This window comes from Alosa alosa, chromosome 14 (assembly GCF_017589495.1).
Source record: "Alosa alosa isolate M-15738 ecotype Scorff River chromosome 14, AALO_Geno_1.1, whole genome shotgun sequence".
Classification (NCBI taxonomy): Eukaryota; Metazoa; Chordata; class Actinopteri; order Clupeiformes; family Clupeidae; genus Alosa; species Alosa alosa.
The window spans coordinates 23,163,108-23,176,540 of record NC_063202.1 but is presented as its reverse complement, the minus strand read 5'-3'; the positions used below and the strand labels follow the sequence as shown (position 1 = coordinate 23,176,540).

The 13,433-nt window shown below is 41.2% G+C and overlaps 2 protein-coding genes across 4 annotated transcripts in view; both read left to right on the top strand.

Moving 5' to 3' along the window:
* Positions 1-7,207, top strand: part of sting1 (stimulator of interferon response cGAMP interactor 1) — a 35,055-nt gene extending 27,848 nt beyond the window's left edge. For all 3 annotated transcript variants that reach the window (XM_048263625.1, XM_048263626.1, XM_048263627.1), the window contains 3 exons: positions 3,635-3,885; positions 4,698-4,884; positions 5,099-7,207. In XM_048263625.1, the coding sequence (XP_048119582.1) occupies positions 3,635-3,885; positions 4,698-4,884; positions 5,099-5,400 (740 nt within the window). In that variant the 3' untranslated portion in view covers positions 5,401-7,207. The remainder of the gene's footprint in view (positions 1-3,634; positions 3,886-4,697; positions 4,885-5,098) is intronic.
* Positions 7,208-11,459: 4,252 nt separating this feature from the next.
* On the top strand, positions 11,460-13,425 carry si:ch211-39i2.2 (DNA damage-inducible transcript 4-like protein-like). The gene is made up of 2 exons (XM_048262513.1): positions 11,460-11,752; positions 12,122-13,425. Exons 1-2 carry the CDS (start codon positions 11,593-11,595, stop codon positions 12,577-12,579), a joined length of 618 nt encoding a protein of 205 aa, XP_048118470.1. The 5' UTR covers positions 11,460-11,592; the 3' UTR covers positions 12,580-13,425.
* The last annotated feature ends 8 nt before the right edge of the window (positions 13,426-13,433 follow it).

Genomic DNA, 13,433 nt, shown 5'->3' with positions numbered 1-13,433 from the left:
GGGTCAAATTCAAGACTCTTTTCCTCAGTGGTAACTCGTTGGTGGAATGAGTAGCCCAGTGCTCTCCTTCCTGTGATAGTTTAGGCCCAAAATCCCACATTTTGGGGATATCATTGAATTTATTTATTTTTGGGGGCTTTTTTATGCTTTTAATGCGACAGGATAGTGGAGAGTGACAGGAAGTGAGTGGGAGAGAGAGCCTGGGTGGGATCCGGAAAGGACCACGGGGCGGGAATCGAACCCGGGTCGCCGGCGTATGGTGCAGGTGTATTTATATTGAGTTTTTGAGTTGAGTTTAAGTTAAATTTATATTGAGTTTTTGGGAAAATGTCTAAATGCCATATGTTTTAATCTGCTTAAGTTAAGGTACCCAATTTGTTTGAACTGTATTTAACCTGTAAGAGGTTTATGTTTGAAGGAAATTTGATGATTTCTGATATCTGACAAATATCTGACAAAATTATAATTTTTGATTTAAAATTGTTAGAAAAAATACTTAGGGTTTTAAAATCATCAGTTAACCTCTGTAAATATGTATTTGATAGAAAAGAACAGTTTTTTGCTAAAATGACACTGTTTTTACTGGAAATGTCCCCATAGCATAGCAAAAAGTGTGTAAAAATGTGCCATATTGGAATACGGCGGCCATATTGGATTTTTGGACAAAATCTGTTCCAATAGGGGTTCTGACCAGGAATCCATGGAGAAAACTTTGACCAAAAACTAGGCCTAATGTTTCCAGCAGATGACCTGTCTAACAATATCGCAAAAAAACACTGGCACATTTTCTGCAAAACTTGGTGGAAAAGTTGGAGCAGATGGACTCAAAGGGAATTTCAAAATATTTCTATATAGTAGCCTGGCTATTGCCGATGTCCTTCATTTCGTCTTACAACATAAACAAATGCAATAATAGTCTAGTGAAGTCAGAAATGAGCCTGTATAAAGGCTTCTTGGAAATCATGTGGCATGTTACATTAAATGCGCACTCAATTGCGATTCGAAGCAAAAAGTATCACTGATAGCCACTGATAACGACGTTAAATTTCATATTTGTAAATGTGGCGACGGCAAAACGTTTTGTGGTTAAAGTGAATCGTAGGCTATATAATAACCAAAGAAAGTAAAGGAAATGATTTGCAACCCCGTTCACCAAATAAAGGCCGTGGTTTGTGTTCCTACAATATGTTGGCACAAAACGTAATTTCTGTCAGAAACCAAGTAGGCTAAACGTTTTCATTGTCATCGTGAACTATGACGATGCCTATGTTCAGTAGGCTATGTTTTTCATTTATTCAAGCAGTGACATTTGGTTTAATGCATGGGGTAACGTGAGGTGCGTCAGAAAAAAGATGGGCCTGTCCCTCTCAAAACATGTTAAAATAGTGTGATTAGAACCAGAAAAGAAAAAAATCCCGGGGGAGACACCCCGGACCCCTGTGTTATTATTATTATTATTATTATTATTATTATTATTATTATTAGGCTATTATGACTGGCCTGCCCCCACTGCTAGGTCACGGTCATCTCATTTAAATGGTGGGAACATCAAATGTAACAAGTAAGCCTATAAGTCATAAGAGCTACATATGCGACTGATTACACATTTAATTCACCTGAACAGTGTTTGAATCCTGTTTGTACTCACTGGAAATCTTGGACCTAGCAGTTACTGTGCAAAGCACAGATTCTATTAGTGTTATCTGTTATCACAGATTTCATTCCGTATTAGCCACCAACAACCGGCTAATGATGTTGTTATGCATGTACAAAATACAACATTTGAACACCCATATTGCTGCTGTTGTACTTCATTATATATACAGCTGTTAATGTGATTACTCATATTTCAAGCCACATTTCTCCGGCCCCTCAGTTGTGATGCTTTTCATGAACTGGCCCCATTACAAACTAATTGAATAGCCCTGCTGTAAGCCATTGTTTCCCAAAGGAGATTTTATTTGGGTCGCCAGCATAGCCTAGTGACAATTTATGTTGTGTAATAGGCCTAGCATAGGGCCTACCTTATATAGCTTATATAGTTTGTTAACAGTCACGGTTTTGTCATAACTCCCTCTATAAATTTTTGCATTTAGAATAGCTCTGAAACCGAGTGGGGCTTAACACGCCAGGGGGGGCCAGTCGTGGATATCTCAATCGCAAAATTAAACAATATTTCTATCGGGCGCCTACCATGGACTAGGCTGGGTGAACTCAGCCTGATCTGCCGGCGATTTCTTTTTCGATTTCTTAAAAGATTGAGCTTGGTCTGGCGACTAACCATGGACCTCATAGTTGCAAAATGCAAGGGAACATGAATCAGCCTATTATTTGCACGAACAATAACGGACAGTAGCTCTTCAACTTGGCTCGTTAAAATGTGTATGAACAGTCTAGCAACGCATTTCATGAAGGCCCTTTTGGACATGTCAGTTATTTGCACCACTGGGTAAAACTGCATTTTGTTTTAGACTACTGGTATTTAATTTGTGCATTGACAATAAAGCTGAATATCATATGAACTAGATGACTAAACTTATGCATATGTAGAAGAAGAAACATTCACAAAAATCCATGACAAGACCTCTCTTATTGATAGCTGTTGAAAACTCCATGGAACTGACAGGGATTGTTTTGTTTAATAATAAATAAATAAATACATTATGCTACTACCTTCTGCTTTTCCCAAATACAATGTAGCCTACTTGTGATTGTTTAGAGATTTTAAAGGTTTTATCACAATGCTACAAATTGACAAAAAGTGCTACAAATCTATTCACCTTTGCAGCGCCAGTAGGCTACTTTGTGTGCGGCCTGCAAACACACATTCCAAACAAGCATACACAAAAGTTTCAAGAGTGGGGGATGGAGTAGAAGGTGGAGACAAATTCATTAATATGATTTATTTTCGCGGAATTGATGTGCAGGACTGAGCGGCGGTCATATTTTGTACCGCTATGCGGTACATCTAGTTTCAGATAATTATTCTTTTCCGGAACATAAAAAATGTAAAGTTCCTGGTTTTGTTTCTGTTCCTAGCAAAGCATCAAAAGTTTCTGGTTTTGGTTTTCGTTCTGTGAACCGGTTCAAAGCCTTGGTTATAGATGTGTCCCTCTAAGAGCATGTGTGGTTGGCACTGAGTAAATTAGTCGACAGGGCCAGTAGGTTATAGCACTATTACTGTTATAGGTGTGTCCCTATAAAAACCATGTGGTTGGCACTGTTGTCAGTCAACAGGGCCAGTAGATGACAAGTTTATTACTTTATCACATTTCATACACAGTGCAAATTCAGTGTGTGTTCCATGGAAAAAAGGTTAAAGGATAAAGGATTACAGTAAAAATGTCTTGAGTGAAAAGAGTGAAAAAGTGACAAGTGTTCTATGAATAGAGTGTAAATTTAGAGTTAAATCATAGACACTTGAAAAAGCAGAAGCACGAGTCCAGGGACAGCAGATGTCAAACAGACTGGCGGCTAATCCTGTGAACCTAAACCTAAATAGATAAACCTATGTAAGATAGATAGATAGATAGATAGATAGATTGATTCTGATTTATTCAAGATTTAAACCAAGCCTGTGATGATTGATGTGTGTTTGTTTGTATACATCCTGTGTGTGTGCGTGTGTTTACAGCGCTGGATGCCCGAGTGGAACAGTATAACAAGCAGCTTGGCCATGCAGCTGAGGGTGCTCTGACAGGGCCGTGGGCGTCCCGTCTGCACATCCTGTTGCCCCTCAATGCCTCAGTCAGCGCACACCTCGAGGATGACGACCCCCGCGTCCAATTCCGTGAGAGCCTGCCTACTGTGGAGATGGACCGTGCCGGGGTGCGAAACAGAGTTTACAAGAACAGTGTATACAGCGTCGTGGATGCAAACGGGCAGGTAAGAATGAGCTCTTTGTTCATTTCTATGGAATATAAATAGTGTGTATGTACGGTATCTGTGTGTGTGTGTGTGTGTGTGTGTGTGTGTGTGGTGTGTGTGTGTTGAAAACCATTTTTAACAATAGCATGTAACGTGGTCTTTCTACCAGGGCCACCTGAAGAACAGCATGTGTTTGTATGCAGAAGACATACGCAGGTGTTTGTCTCTCTCTCTCTCTCTGTGTGCGCAAGCATCATGTGTGCTGTTATTTTGTCAAGACAAACTTACTCTCCCTTAGAGACGCCATGCTGACTGGTGCTCTTTTGAAGCACTGGATGGAGGCTATGTTAATCAGATGCAGATAAATTTGAACTGGTGTGCTGTGGAACTTCAGGGGTTTTCCACGGCATTCCCCCAAAACACACAGGCATGCACACACACTGTCCTGTGTGTGTAATTTCACTACTGTATGGGTGTCACCGCTCTGCGCGTGCACACACACGCACACACACACACACACACACACACACACACACACACACACACACACACACACACACACACACACACACACCAGTGTGTCCTACAGAATTAAATTCTATTTGTGGTTGTAGGTTTGCAGAATTAACTATTAACTTGAATGCAACAGTTTTTAACACATTAGTGAAGTGTCGTTATGATTTTAACCAGATTTAAGCACAATTTAGTACAACCAGGAAAATCATTGTGTGGTGGGCCGCCACAAATAAGTCAATGTATAAGAAACACTGCACACACAACACACAGTCTCTCTCATTCTCCTGCATGTGTTTGTGTGTGTGTGTGTGTAGGTTTACAACTGCATCCTGGAGTCGGCCACCCCTCTGATGACGATGTACCAGATGTCTCAGGAGAGCACCGCAGCCTTTGGGCTCTCTGAGCGCCGGCAGCAGGTCCTGCTCTTCTACAGAACCCTGCAAAGCATTCTAGACAGCTCACTGGAGTGCCGCAACCGCTACCGACTCATCCTGCTGGATGGTGAGACACAGAGTGTGTGCTGATCAATCAAAAGTTTACTGTAAGGTAGTTCATTACGTTAGACCTCTCACAATAGGCTCATTCGACATTGTGCACATTCAGCCAGTACTGCATGAAGTGGAATGAGCCTAATGATTCTGTTTGCTGTAGACAAATGATCATAATGGTTCTGTTTCCTGTAGACACATGCTCATAATGATTCTGTTTCCTGTAGACGCACACGCTGGTGAGGATCACTTCCTGTCCACGGAGATCCTGAGGCACCTGCAGCAGCAGGACAGGGAGGAGTTTCCCATGGAGCCGCCCGCCAAGGATGCACGCAGGCCCACGGAGGAGATAGGCTCTCAGGTGGCCAATGGGACGGCGCCGCTGCCCGGCGGCCCAATGAGCACCATCAGCCTCATGATCAGTGGCGACAGCAGCAAGACGCTGACGCCGGACATGCCACACAGTCTCCGCGCCGAGCCTGAGGAGAACTCTATAACTCTATTCTGTGAGAATTCTAGCACAGAATAAACAGCTCCCACATCATCCTCCTCTCCTTCTTCTCTTTATCTCTCTGCTTTTCTTTATTTTCATGCTCTTTCCATGCAGTCCTTTAAAAGCTTTTTCCAGCCATATCTACTTCCTGTGTCTTTCCTAAAAATAAACCTCAGGGGAAGTGAAAACTCTTTGGTTGTTCAGGGCTTCAGTATTACATAGGGGAGAGTGGGGTAAGATGAGCCATTTTTTACATTCTTCATCATTCTGATTTTGAGGTTTTGTTTTGTAATCTTCACACCAAACAAAATTTCAAAGTGTCCTACTACTTCTGTAATCAACAAATCTTAGATATCTTATACGGGTAAAGAGATATGCTCTCTACAACAAAGTTGGTCTTGTGGCTCAACTTACCCCATCTGTGGGGTAAGTTAAGCCAACACAAGATTTCATGTAAAATATTATTATTTTCTTCAAACAATAATTTAATTTCTACCAACAGTAACAAACACCAACATTTAACTGTGAATGTGCCAAATAGATTCAACTGAATTTTTTCCAAGACATGTTTAGGCCTATAACATTTTTTTTGTTGCCTGTTTACCTTTAAATTTGCCCATTTAATTCACTTAAATAAGTCTAATTCATTTGCTGCCTAGTCTCTTTAACTCTTAGTAACACTGAGGAACCATAAAGAACGAGGTCACAAAATAAAGGCAAAATCTTACAGATGCAATACAAGAACTACCGTAGTTAGCTGGCTCAATTTACCCCCACCCTGGCGGCTCATCTTACCCCACAACCACCATTTTGAAAGAAAATGCTTCTCGCAACAAGCTAAGGTAACATTCATAATTCACTCTGGACATAAATGAAATCCACTTGGAGGGCAAAAAATCATATTTTTACACATATATATTTTTTTACCACATTTGCCATGTGCTGTACTATTCCACATATTGTAAAGAATGATCCCCTCTTCCTTAAAATTCGGTCACATGATAACATTTGTTTACAGTTTCTAGAAAAAGGGGTGGCTCATCTTATATGCTCATTTTACCCTGTTCTCCCCTACTGATATGGCGCTGTTTGTAAGCCAGACTATGATAGGAGATAGGGGACTATGGTTAAAGTTCTTTAAATAAAAGTAGACATTTTGTTTACTCAAAGGTTACTCAATTGATCTAGATACACCATTTCATTGGACTTGTGGAGGCAACATTGATAAGCTTTTTTTTTATGACACTAAAAGTTCTAAGTAACTTTATTTGAATCATTTCCTCCTTCACCCATCCAGGTTGTGCTCCCTCTAGTGGTATATTTCAGATATGTCATCCACATGCATTTTAAGCATAGTCACTGTATGTGTGTGCTACTACATCGGGACATATTGCACATTAGCTGATCTGTGCTCTGCTAGGCTATCTCTCACTCTATAATAGAGTCTATATTTTGCAAGAGCGGTCAGGCCTGCATCTGACCCTTATCTAATTTACCACATTTGTCCTCCTCAGTGACCTCATGTCCGATCTGTGCGTGCATTCAAAAAAAAAAGCTGGTGTCTGTGTAAGGTGAAGTCATGAAAAACACACAGACAAAACACATACTGTATTGGATGTACTGTTCTAGGCAATGGTCATGTTCCTTTAGGAGCATGAAGGGAGGTGGTGTAATTTGATTGGCTGTTAAATTCAAATATCAGGATTGTGCCCAATTCATGTTTACAGATGTTTCAGTTTAGGTAAGACCAATAAAAGCCCCGATTGTCTCGATTTGAGTGCAGAGAAGAACCTGAAAAGTACCCTTTGATCACGTGTGACTAATAAAGGTTCTGGATAATTCAGCCTAATCTCTATTTGTGACAGCTCTTTGCTCCAAGGCTTTTCATGACAGACTATGATGTTATAAACCAGACCTAAAAGGAAATGCTCAAACTCCTTGGGAAGCCCAGCATCTACATTCATAAAAAGTAGAGGGCTGAAGGCTGTTTTGCCTACTCTGCAGGATTCAGATAATTCTAAAGGTCCAGCATTGCTGTATGTCTGAATTGTGTTTATATCCTCTCAAGTGATCATGTTTAGAGGCTGTTCCGATATGCACGTAGCATAAAGCAGGTATCACAGTCCAAAAAATCTACAAAAGACTCTCTCTCTCTCTTTCTCTCTCTCTCTGTCACACATACACACACACACACACACACATACATACATAAGTGTATGTTTGTTAATAGTTCTTAACAGACACTTTTGTCCAAAGCAATTTCCAATGACACCAATTACATTATGGTACATTACAGTTTAAAAAAGTAAAGTCATATAGCATAAATAATTCAAGAAACAAAATTGGTATCTAAAATAGAATTAACTAAATAGAATTTAACAGAATAATAACAATACCATAAACATATTCTAATAAGCTCTACAGAGTAACAACAACAACACACACACACACACACACACAGAGATGAAGAGAGAGAGAGATCACATGATACTGAACATGATTCAGCACTGGGCTGTGGTTGCATCAGAAAATCATTGAGCATGTTAAAGACTGTTATCAGTGAAGTTTGAAGATAGTTTATATAAAAGTGTCTGCTAAATATCAGTCATATTTACCTTTATATGTACTGTAAGTAGTTCAATATTATGTTAAATAATAATAATTGAATAATGCTAATGAGCCTCGTGACTCAGATCCCTAAGTCACACACAGTCCAAGAACACACTAGAACACATTCACCTGACTAGCGTCCCAAACACACTCACCTGATTAGCATCACGAACACACTCACCTGACTGATGGTGAAACCTGCCTATCAGGTTAATCTGTGACAGTGATGGATTAGATGCATGTTCAAAACAGATTTCAGTCATGCTCCAGATCAACCGGATTCCCGCAGATGCCAAGACATGTCAGTAAAGATGGAACATGCCACCATGCATAATAACAAATAAAGTAATTATATACTGCATTAGGGAATTAAATAATAATATAACAATACAAACATTACATAATAACAAACCCAGAGTATAAATGTAAGTGCATACAATAAGTATTAAAGAGATCTTAAAGGATTATAGTGAAATGACACGTATTAAAGAGATCTTAAAGTATTTCAGCAACAAGTCAAACTCATCAATATTACAATTTCAGACTCTCAACGTCAGCAATTTATTTATCAGTAAAATTAATGGGATCCCAAAGTCATAAGGTCCCAAGGTCGTAAGGCCTTATCTAGATAAGACCACCCACCCCCCACACACACACTCCCGCCCCACACACACACACAGAAAAAAAAGTCAAAGAGCCAACACTACTCCTAATCGTCACAAATAGGAACAGAAATGGTGTGACTAAGTGTGGTGCCATGCTGTATAGCCTACTTCCTCTATATGATTCCACAGAAGCAACTAAACCTGTAATCACTTCGTCAACCTTGCCACTAAACCACATATGTCTGCTTTACCATGAAACACTTGAAAGAGAGAGAGAGAGAGAGAGAGAGAGAGAGAGAGAGAGAGAGAGAGCGTGCTGGGTGAGGTCACTCGGGAAAATTCCCGAAGTTACTGAGTAACTCATCTGCGTTGGTAGAAAGGCGTCCAGACTTCCTGTTTGTAGCTAGTCATAAGGTGTGGTGTGGAAGGAAGTTTACCTGGGGCTGGGAGGAGGGGCGCTGGGGTGGTAGGCTTCTGCTCTCTTACTGGCCGTAAGACCTTATCTAGACAGTGACTCATGTATGATCTCATGATGTCTTGACTGCTAGACTGAATGGTACAAGGACAACTTATATAAGATACAACTTGAATTTCCCCTGGGGATCAATAAAGTATCTATCAATAAAGTATCTATCTATCTATCTATCTATCTATCTATCTATCTATCTATCTATCTAACTGTGAGTTTAAAGCAGACGAGTCTGTTTTAGGCCATGTACACTCTTGACTCAGTTAAGTGAAGATAAAGCAGCCTATATGTTTTCTTTGTGTAGACAGCTTTTGTGTGGATTAGTGTGGATACAGATATGTCTGTGTGTTAGGCTCCTGGCCCAGCTGAGGTGTTGAGTATAGCAGAAAAGAAGGTGTTGTTGAAATGGGTGAAATGGGTGGACCTAGTACCTTCCAGAGGGCAGATGTTGGAAAAAGTGGTGGGTTGGGTGGGAAGTGTCACTGAGTATTTTGTTTTCACGGATGTCATGGAAGGATTATGAGCCACTGGGCCCCTGGGCATATTATGCAAAAAGACCCTCCCTCTGCCTGTCTCAGCAAATGAGTAACTCAGCTATAGCTGAGCAAAGCTTTTTTAAAAAAAAATATGTTTTGAAAAATAGCCCCTTAATGACATCTGGCAAGTTTTGTGGAAAGAAATGGACAGATTACATTACATTACATTTGGTTGATGCCTTTTAACCAAAGGCGATTGAGACATACAAATAACCATCAAAAGATTCAAGGCATATTAAAAAAAAGATGCCAATTAGAAAGCATGATTATTGCATAGCGTAAGCTGTGTTATTTGACTGAGGGGCCCCATTCAGATATCAGGGGTGAATAACATAACCCATTGTATATGATAGAGGGGGCCTATTCAGACATATCACATAACATAGCCTGTGTTATTGAGGGGGCCCATTCAGATATCTGGAGTGGAGAAGAGTAGCGACTTCACACAGAGGCTTGGGCTTCAGGGCCCCCTGAGCCCTTGGGTCCTTTGACCTGGGCCCCTGTAGGCCTGTTCAGTTATCCATTACTGCCTACAGTAGGCTGAGGGAAAGTCACAATTGTATTGAAGGCTGTGGTGACAATCCACTCCAGTTTCTTCTTAGTGTAGATTACATTACATTACATTTAGCAGACACTTCTTGACCAAAGTGACTTACATATGTCAGCTATATTACAAGGGATCACATTGTCCCCGGAGCAATTTGGGGTTAAGTGCCTTGCTCAAGGGCACAACGGTGGAAGCCGGGAATTGAACCGACAACTTTCAGGCTACTGCACGCTAACCCAGCTCGTTAACCACTACACTACTACCGCCCCCACTACACTACTACCGCCCAATAGTCATAGATAGTGTAGGTTACTTGTCAGAGCTCTCATACCAGGTAGCCCATGGTTATAGCCTAGCTGCTATTAGCCTAGACAAAAAGATGTGAAGTAAATGATAATGAACAGTATAAACCCAAAGGGTCAAACTAACTGAAAACATTAGAGGAAACTAGCCTAATCGCCTCCCATTTCTTCTCCTTACCTATTCACTCAATCAATTTAAGCTAACACAAATATTTGATTTAAGTAGGCTACTGGTAACTTAGGCCTAGGTAGCCTATTCAGATTTATATGACTAAAGGCAATTAAGTCAATAAGGCTACTCATTCAATGAAGTTCACTGTACATAAAACACAGGAATTTTAGGACACATTCTGGGCGAATGACATGCAGATTGAACGCCTCAAATTTATGTGGGTCTTCTGACGGCATTAGGCCTTGACCAGCCAACATTATCAGAATCAGCTTTATTGATATGTGTCTGCCTCCTTGTTGTCCCTGTCAAGGTTGCCAAGTCGTTGACAGGCACGGGCAAGATGCAATAGCCTATACAGCTGAAAAAGGGTGGGAATAGTGCAATATCAGTAGCCTATAGACTGAGGTTTAAGATTAAATATAAATATAGTGCAAGCCAGTTCAGTGCAATGATAATGTATTAATAACACTATTGTAACTGGGTTGAAGTACACATGAGGTAGATGCGCAGAACAGTGTGGACTGATTCAGTGTTGATTCAGTGTAAGGGTGGGGGCTGTTACTGAGTGGTTCAACAGAGTGACTGCTTGGGGGAAGAAGCTGTCTTTGTGTCAGCACAAAAGCCATTAACAGACGGGCATAAATCAGTTAACTCTGGTTTTCTCGCTAGCCCCTCATTCCTAACCCAGGGCCGAAATCGTGCAATGCAAGACGACTGATGATTGCACGAGACTATCAGCCAGCTGACTTCACCGCGCAAGGGTGTTGCTTATGCACAGTAGCAGCTGTGTTCCCATAGTGACGGTAGTCCGTCCCACACGCGTGAGTTACAAGCTGATGCAATAGCCGATTACAGGAGCGAAGCCTATAAATGCGACACAGAACCTGTACCCGTTGCATTCAAGCTCTACTCACAAACATACATGGATAACATAACCCTACGACCTGTGTCTAAGGTGGGCGAAGTATCGGAGAATTTCAAAGAAAAATGGTCTATACCCCCGCTCTTGTGCTCGGAACAGGACTGTCCGTCGGGATGGAAGAAGAAAGCGTTGGGGAGTTTCTAAGAAAGTTTGCGTTTCGGTTCACAATGGACAAAGACCGCCTGAGAACCTGCGATGGACTTAAGAAAGCAATTAGTTCCTCGAGTAAGTAGGCATAGTCTGTCATATCCATATTCCATTTTCGACGTTAGCTCAGCTCTTAGGAATAGCCTATAAAAAAGTCGAGTTATGTTGGAATTGAATAGACTAGCCTAAATGTAGTCATTTGAGTTATCTGATGTAACATTTCAGGAGTATGTCAGTAACCCAGTCCCATTTTCGTTAGCCTACTGTAACAAAGGTTAATCCCAATAGTTGTTCAGTGCGTCCCATGACCAAGCACATGGACCTAGAAAGGGGCTGATTGTGTTCGTTTCCCGGGGAGATTGGAGGTCATTTGCTTAATGTGCTCAGAATAAAAACGTCACCAGTCTTAACATGAAACCATGACTAATCGTTCTCTTTGTTGCGCAGGTCTTGGATCGGAGTGCAGTTTGGAAGAGGAGAGGGAAGAGCGGAGCATCCAGCTAGATCTGGTCCATCGGATTGAGAGATGTTTGTCCGATGCCAAGACGTCCAGTCTCGGGTGCCGAGAGCTGTTGCTTCCGCGCCGAATGATCTCATATATTGCGCGAGACATCCTCGCTGCCTCCACCGATGAACCGTGCGGGCTCCGGGGCGCACTAATTCACCTGTTCTTGGAGACCAACGGCGCACTCCAGAAACTTGGCAACGTCGTCCCCATGGATCACCTCACTCCGACCTTCGAGCTCTCTGTCGTGCTTCGACCGGACCAGGACGGCTGGCCACCCCTCAGGAATCTCTTCGGGACCGACAAGATGCTCCGCCTTCGACCAGAGTACCGGCTCATTAAACAGAAACTCTACTCTTCGGCCAGCCCAACCATCCAGGAGCACAATTTATGGTTCTAGAATTTAGATGTAGGGCTAGGTCTAGTTACCCTATGCTTAGACTATACAGTAAATGGGCAGTGTCAGTATTTTCACTATCTAGGTTATCGTGCACATATTACTTTACATTTTATTTTGCACAGCTGTTTTGTTGTTTTGCACACTCCCTGAGAAGGGACATTTTTTTTTTTTTTTTTTTATTGGGCCATTGTGGGTAAAATGGCAACTATGTGAATGTCATTAGTAAGTCACTATAATGGTTGCTGCCTAAATTCGCTGATTTTGGATTACGGGTCAATTTAAGTATTTTACACTGTTGTGTAATTGTGTATGGAAAGTTAAATGTGCGGAGGTGAGAATTGATTTAGGCATGCAATTTCTAGGCAAGAGCTTCCTTGTAGGCTATTACACTAATCTAAAGTGCTCACTCAAGGTTGATCCAGCAGGGTCATGCTGTTAGCAGAACGTTAAGCTTCACAGTTCTAAAGAAGCACTCGTTCTATTTTGGATTGTTGACTGGTTAAGACTGCAAACTACTGGCACGATTTTACTTTTATGTTGGGTGGTACAACTGTGAAACATTATTTATTGACCTGCATGGGGAGGTTGTATGAGTGTCTATAGTTTGTTTATTGTGACAGCTGAACTGTGATGGATATTTGCTCAAGGATAAAAGGCTGGAGTGATTGTATGAAATTATAACTTCTACAGCTTTATTTATTTTTTATTTGACCTGTGGTTGCATCTGACAGTATATGTGTGGTGAGCAAGCTGGTCTTGCTCACATGTCTTTGCTACGGTTTTATATGTGACCCTTGTCAGTATTCCCACTGAAGTGAACCAAGTTACATAAATATGTTTACAGACCTCAGAAT

What these genes read in the sequence shown, in the direction of transcription:
- si:ch211-39i2.2 (XM_048262513.1), top strand. Translation starts at nt 11,593, where the DNA reads ATGGTCTATACCCCCGCTCTTGTGCTCGGAACAGGACTGTCCGTCGGG. An exon ending in GAAAGCAATTAGTTCCTCGA is followed by an intron (nt 11,753 to 12,121) that starts GTAAGTAGGCAT and finishes TTTGTTGCGCAG; the next exon opens with GTCTTGGATCGGAGTGCAGT.